Source organism: Alosa sapidissima, chromosome 3, assembly GCF_018492685.1.
Source record: "Alosa sapidissima isolate fAloSap1 chromosome 3, fAloSap1.pri, whole genome shotgun sequence".
Lineage (NCBI taxonomy): Eukaryota > Metazoa > Chordata > Actinopteri > Clupeiformes > Clupeidae > Alosa > Alosa sapidissima.
The window spans coordinates 32,659,836-32,667,335 of NC_055959.1; the positions used below are offsets into that span (position 1 = coordinate 32,659,836).

Below are 7,500 nucleotides of genomic sequence, written 5' to 3' on the forward strand. Positions count from 1 at the left end.
GCGCACACACACACCGCACACACACACCGCACACACACACCGCACACACGCACACACGGTGCTTAAAAGCAGCTGTCTGACCCATGAGTGAGTGAGTGCTAGCCACTCGGGAGTTTTGGGAGTTTTTTCCTTTTCTTTCTCTCTCTCTCCCTCTCTCCCTCCCTCCCTCTCTCCCTCTCCCCGTCTCTGTGAGGAAGAATCATGGCTGCCGGCCGACTCGACTGGCTGTCCCTGGGCACCTGACCGTCCTCCCTTAACTCCAGCTAGCCTACTTTCACTCACGCTTAGGAAGTTATCTGAAGGACAACTCAGCACAACTCTCACTTCCCTTCTATGGGGGCGGTGGGATGGGGTTGTGTATGTGTGTGTGTGTGTGTGTGGGGGGGGGGGGGCGTCATGGAGAACCATCTCCAGGCTATAGAGTGCCCTCCCTCCCATACCCCCATACCCCATCCCCAAACACCCCCCTCCCTTTGAGTCTGAGTCTTAATACCCCCATACCCCATCCCCAAACACCCCCCTCCCTTTGAGTCTGAGTCTTAATACCCCCATACCCCATCCCCAAACACCCCCCTCCCTTTGAGTCTGAGTCTTAATTGGCTTGCTGATACTGTCCCCGGGGTGACCACCCACCTCCTTTATTCAACAGTGTAATTATACAGTGAGTTCCCATAGCCATACCCAGCACAGGGAAGGACACTGCTGCTCTATTGGGTCAGAGGAGCACAGCCACACTTTACTCCATGGTCCATGATGTGATACGTCACCTGGATGGAGAGAGAGAGAGAGAAAGAGAGAGAGAGAGAGAGATTTTGCATAGCCATCCTCTAAGCTGATATGTAATTCAGTATTTTGAGTGTCATCTATAACCTGATCATAATCTAGTTTTGAGCCTAATCCCATGCTAAGGCCTATGTGTCTATATCTATCCCTAACTATAAACAGAGAAACAGTTGCTTGATCCTATTCCCACATGAACGCAAATGCCCTATTATATCCCTAAACTATCTACAGAGACAGCTGTTCATGAAGCCCAATGAAAATTAGATTGTGCAGTTATATCCATTTGTACATTACAACCGTAACAACATCCTCATGCTGATGTTTGGAATACAGTGGAAACCCGTTACCCGCACGCCATGGTTTCAGTATCCACGGTAACAGGTATCCGTGCTCCATCACCACTGAACACATTAAGTGGTATAATTATGAATCTGTTTGCCCTTGACTACACCATCTACTTAGCATGCATTCCTACTTTCCTTCATGTGTTATCCAAATGGAGGGGCTAGTAGGACGTAGGCTTCCAAAGGGGGGAGGAGGGATGGGAAGAGGGGCTGACTGACGGCATAATGACGGCATAAATGATATTCAGCCCGTTGTTGCACTGTCCAGAATTTGCAAAAACGTCAGAAACACATTCATTTTGAGTGCCTACCTTCACGCAGGCTAACTGTTATTACAGCATAATGTTATATAATTGTTTTTTTTTTTTTTGTATTAGTTGCTGTTGCCTATTAGTATGCAAATGTAATTAATCCATTAGCATAGGCATGTATGTAGGCTACTATCTGCAGTTTCCAGCTATTCGTAGCATCGGTGGATCCACTGCATCGCCTTCACTGGTGCTTCCCCTTGGTGTCCTTTAGTGTAGAGGCACACACACACACACACACACACACACACACACACACACACACACACACACACACAAACACACACACAAACACACATACACACACACATACACACACACACACACATACACACGCAAACACACACACACACACTCACACACACACACACACACACACACACACATGCGTGAAACAGGTGTATTAGCTGAGTTACTGCGGGACAGAAAGCAACAGACTGGGTTTAATAAATTTACTCATCAACAGCTCAGATAGAGAATAGGGTGAGAAACACACACACACACACACGCACACACACATCAGAGAAGAGAATGGGTGAGTGTACAACTATAAATCAAAGTTTCTATGTGTGGCACCAACACAGAGAGCAAATCAATACAGGAGCCATTTATCTGTGTGTGTGTGTGTTTGCCTGTTTGTGATTGTGTGTGTGTGTGTGTGCCTTAATGCTGATGTGTGTGTGTGTGTGTGTGTGTGTGTGTGTGTGTGTGTGTGTGTGTGTGTGTGCCTTATTGCTGATGCATGGTTCAAGGTGAACAGGACATTTCTGGGATACAGAGTCAGGCACAGTGGAGGCCTGGATTCAAACACAGCTGATCCCTGCTTTTTATGCTTTTTATGCCAATCCCAAGAGCAGACAGCATGACTGTTCTTGTACTACTCCTCCATACAGGCAGAGGGCTCCACTTTCCTCCAGATGGGAGCCTCCATTGAACAGCAAATCACAGCCATGTTCAAGGTCATGGAGGAGTATAACTGGGGCAACTTTGTGGTGATCACCAGCCTGTACCCTGGCTACGAGACCTTCGTGGACTACATCCGCTCCTTCACCGACACCTCCTACTTCCTGTGGGAGATGCAGGAAGTGCTGAGCTTCGACATGTCAACGGGGGCCAACGACGTGCGCTCGCGGCGTCTCCTCCAGCAGGTGGACGCGCAGGTGCTGCTGGCGTACTGCTCGCACGACGAGGCGCAGTACCTGTTCCGCATGGCGGCCGAGGTCGGGCTCCTGGGGCCCGGCTACATCTGGGTGGTTCCGAGTCTGGCGGTGGGGAACCCCGAGACGGAACCGCCGGCCAGCTTCCCCGTGGGGCTCATCAGCGTCATCACGGACCACTGGCGCAAGAGCCTGCGGCAGCGCGTCCGAGAGGGCGTAGCCATCGTGGTGAAGGGCGTGCACAGCTTCTACCGCAGCCATGGATTCGTCCCCGAGGGACAAAGCAACTGCAATGGCCCCACCCCCTCTCATCTCAACTACACCGTTTTTAGGTGAGTCACGCACTCTCACATCATCATGTAACATCTATGTATTTACCTGCTCAGGTGTGTTAGTTTGGTTTAGTTTAGTGTGTTTGGGGCAGCCGTGGCCTACTGGTTAGTGCTTCGGACGGCTCGAACCCTGACCAGTAAGCCATGGCTGAAGTGCCCTTGAGCAAGGCACCTAACCCCTCACTGCTCCCCGAGCGCCGCTGTTGTTGCAGGCAGCTCACTGCGCCGGGATTAGTGTGTGCTTCACCTCACTGTGTGTTCACTGTGTGCTGAGTGTTTCACTAATTCACGGATTGGGATAAATGCAGAGACCAAATTTCCCTCACGGGATCAAAAGAGTATATATACTTATACTTACTTAGTTAGTTAATTAACATCTCAGCCACACCCTCTTCAGCTAAAGTTTAACACCTCAGAAGAGAGCAAGTAGGTCTTCAGGTGAGTCACACACAGTTAACATCTCATTACCTGCTCAGGTGAGTCAGGTAACACTTCAACTGTAGGTGACTATCACACTCTGAGTAACATCTCAGTCACACTCTCCTGAGGTAAAAAGGCTTTACCCAATCCACAGATGAGCTTTGTATCCCTCAACAGGTGAGAATCCACACGTAGCTACACCCTCAGGTGAGCTTTAGAGACCACGGCCATCTGATGATGCCCCTCTAGAGGCCATGACCAGGTGAAGATGTCAGGTTAGCAGTGGAGAGATGGTCGGCTGCAGCTTGTGCTGGATGGGCGTGACAGGTCTCTGGCAGTGGGAGAGTAACATGGAAGCTGTGTGGTCGACTTTTGGGATTTCAGAGATGGTTTAATTGGAGCAATCTCCTTCCATGAATGCCTTATCCAGCTGGCGTATATTTAGGTCTGTGTTGCCCTGGTGTCTGGGCCAATGATCTTTCCCTAGCCAGGGTTATACGTATAGTGTATGCAGACGTCATGCACACCAAAATATTTGATATATTTTGCCAATATTGACAGAATAAACTAGTTGTAATTGCAAATGAACAACCAATTGTGGTTCATTTCCTTCATATCTAATTAGGGCTCTCAACTCTCTCTCCCTTTCCTCCCTGCTCGTCAGATGTGACCTTATCGTCGGCCTACCCTTCTCTTTTTTTTTGATAAACTTTTTTCACGTGTCAGTTGCTCTGACAGGTAATGAGATTCCGAGGTTCTACAGAATTCCCAGTTAATTTGACGTTCCTTTTAGGAGCTGTCGTCCTCATTAGAGACAGTCCGGTCACTTTCCCCACCGTGTTCTGATTGGCTACTCAGAGATTGTTCTCTTCTGATTGGCTGGACCTGGGCCAAGGCAGTGACATTTTTTTTTTTTTTTTTTTGCTGGAGAGCAAGTGAATGTCTGCTCGTCTTACACACATATTCCCTTTCATGCCAAACTACAGACTTACTCACCCCAACATTTCAGATACAGTATTAGCTGACTTAAGAAAACATTGAATCCACTCGAGACCTGGCCTGTTTCTGGTCTGAATCTGGCCCGCACACTTTTTAGTCTGTTTGTTACCTCAGGCAGGACAGCGGTCTGTATTATAACGTGACAAAAATAGACTCTCATGTCTGTCACCACAGGGGAGCCAGAGGGCATTTTATAAAAATGAAGCGGCGTGGGGCACAAACAAATGAGTGAAAAGAAGAATAAACAAGCTGATGTGTCAGCTTAGTGGCTGGAGGGCGCAGTGAGGGACTGGTGATATTTCTGTCCAGACGCTGGACAGGCCTGTCTGTCTGAACCGGCCGAGTTTGGGAAATAACAGAACCTGCCTTTAAGAGGAGACTATACATCTCTATCTCCGGGTGTTTTTGAGCTCATTGAGAAGCTAAAATTAGGAGCTCCATTCATTCTCTCAGCGCTCGCACAGATCCAACATGATGTCATGACGAAACAGAGGCTAGACACCTTAAATAGAAAATAGATGTGACTGTCCTTTGTCCATTGCAGGCACATGTTGAACGTGACGTAGGATCACGGAGGCTTATGTCACACCCTAAAGTGACTTTCTTTGTAACTGTTCTTTGTCCATTGCAGGCACATGTTGAACGTAACGTGGGACCACAGAGACTTGTCCTTCAACAGTGATGGTTACCTGATGAACCCCTCCATGATCGTCATCGCTCTGGACCGTGAGAGGCAGTGGGATAAGGTAAATAAACAAACAAATACACTTGCAAATAAATGAGTCAACTAATACTGTGTGTGTTTGGACACCATCAGAGAATCTGATTTCTATCAAAGCTCAACTGCAACACATTGAGCTTTCTTGCCAGTGTTTGTGTGTGTGGCGAAGGGGGGTGGGGTGCAGGTGGAAGGCTTCCAGTGTTGTCCACACTTCATCTTCAAGAGCCCGACACACACACACACACACACACTTTTTTCACTGGATGAGTGTAGCAAACTGTAGCAAATATGTCTCACCATTCAATATTTGCTTAGAGATATTTATGGCCTCTGGAGATTCCTGTTGGTGAGTGATTTGTAAAGGAGGACCTGTCCCTTCAGTGACTGCTCCCTGCCCTGTCCCTGGGTAATAGGCCCGTCGGACATATCAGTGGTCAACAACAGATCACACAGTTTAAAAAGTGTGGTGTGTGTTCACACCCCTCTGTGTCACACAGGTCAGGGGTCGAGACACCCAGAACGTTCTCGCAGGTGACAGCACTGCCCCTTGCCTTTGATTAATACCGGAGTCGCTGCCATGGCTCAGGGCGCAGTCATCCTGCATCCTGAACGTGACAGGAGGTGCCATGGTAACGACGCCATTACAGGGACCGTGTCAAACCCACTGAATCTCTCTCATCATCATCAGTACATCTTCATCACAGCTTTTCAGGCCAGCTCTCTGCCTCTGTTTATCGTCTTTCCTAAACCTTGGGACGTCCAATTACGTTAGGCTCAGTAGAGGCACTGGCAGCCTGGTTGTTAAGTGTTTATGTTATTATTTCAAGGTAGCTGCACACTAATCGCTCATGAAAAATTACGAGAGTGAAGTTGTGCTGTGTGGGAATGCTAATTTACTCTGGCATTTATAGCTTAATCCACCTCCCCCTTATGATGCTGTTTATTTGCCAAGATCAGTCCTCAGTCACTTTCCTATCAGCCAGAGGCAGCTAAAGTTTTTTTTTTTTTTAATTACCAGCACTTCCTGTTAATGATAGAACAGCAGCTGATAAAAATGACATTAAAGGCAGATCAGTAGCTAACAACGCTAGACATGTCAAACACCCTGTTAAGCAATCATCAGACCGTACAGTAGCAGAAGGAGACCAGGCCAGTCTCTATGGAGTGTGCTTGTGTGTAAAGAGAAAGTATGGACTACGTCAGTGGTTTTCAAAGTGGGGGCCGCGAGGGGGTGCCAGGGGGGCCTCAGCAAGTTGGAAGGAAAAATAAAAGCAACAAATAAATACATTTGAAAAGTTTAAAATATACCTATTACTATGAGGATTGTTATACAATGGCATTATAATAATGTGACGCATATCTGAACATTATATTTCCCATGATAATGACTTGGAATAATAGTAGAGCGATAGCTCTCATATAGCAGAAAGCCCCAAATACAATTTTTACACACTGTATGCTCCATTGCGAAGTGCTTGTGGCTAAAATGATTATTAGTATTAGCTTATTATTATTAGTAGTATTAGCTTAATGTATTTTTACATTTGCGGTAGTATTGTCGATGGGTTTAATAACACATCAAGGGGGTCCTTGGCCAGAACCTAGTGGTATTTGGGGGGCCTTGTCGTGGAAAAGTTTGGGAACCCCTGGACTATGAGACTGTGACTGCTGTAATTGTAAAGGCCTCCATAGGTGCAGACATGAGAGTGGTGTTAGATTCCATTGTTGTCAATGCAAACCCACAGACCAGCTCCAAGCTCTGCCGCTGCCCGTGTCAATTACAATTCGGGTCTATTTTTGGCAGCGCCGTTCAATATCCATTGCTAGTTGCTTGTCATGCTTGTAATGTTATGGGCAGCCGTGGCCCACTGTTAGCACTCTGGACTTGTTACCGGAGGGTTGCCGGTTCGAGCCCCGACCAGTTGGCCGCGGCTGAAGTGCCCTTGAGCAAGGACCTAACCTCTCACTGCTCCCCGAGCGCCGCCATTGTAGCAGGCAGCTCACTGCGCTGGGATTAGTGTGTGCTTCACCTCACTGTGTGTACACTGTGTGCTGTTTGTGTTTCACTAATTTACTGATTGGGTTAAAAGCAGAGACCAAATTTCCCTCACGGGATCAAAAAAGTATATATACTTATACTTAATGCTCGTCAGTTGAACATTACGCCGCTGATGTGTGCGACAAGGGAGAGAGAGCGTCGGTGCCCTCACGTCGGTGCCTACAGTACACTGTATGCCGAGCGCTTAAGGATGTGTGGAGGGCATCTGACTGGGTGCACACATGTTGGGGTCTCAGTGGGGGTTGTAGAGTGTTAATAAGCCTCTGGGGTGTGGTTCTAATCCATAGTGTTAGTGTGCTTTTAGGGTGTTAGTGTGCTTTTAAGGGCTTGACATGGTCATTTGAGGTATGAAGTGTGGTCAGTTGCAAGGTCTTATG

The 7,500-nt window shown here is 47.6% G+C and overlaps 1 protein-coding gene across 1 annotated transcript in view; it reads left to right on the forward strand.

Moving 5' to 3' along the window:
• The window catches only part of grin2cb (glutamate receptor, ionotropic, N-methyl D-aspartate 2Cb), a 59,794-nt gene that overhangs the window by 15,336 nt on the left and 36,958 nt on the right, over positions 1 to 7,500 (forward strand). The window contains exons 3-4 of the mRNA XM_042087652.1: positions 2,329 to 2,924; positions 4,975 to 5,089. Coding sequence (XP_041943586.1) covers positions 2,329 to 2,924; positions 4,975 to 5,089 — 711 coding nt within the window. The remainder of the gene's footprint in view (positions 1 to 2,328; positions 2,925 to 4,974; positions 5,090 to 7,500) is intronic.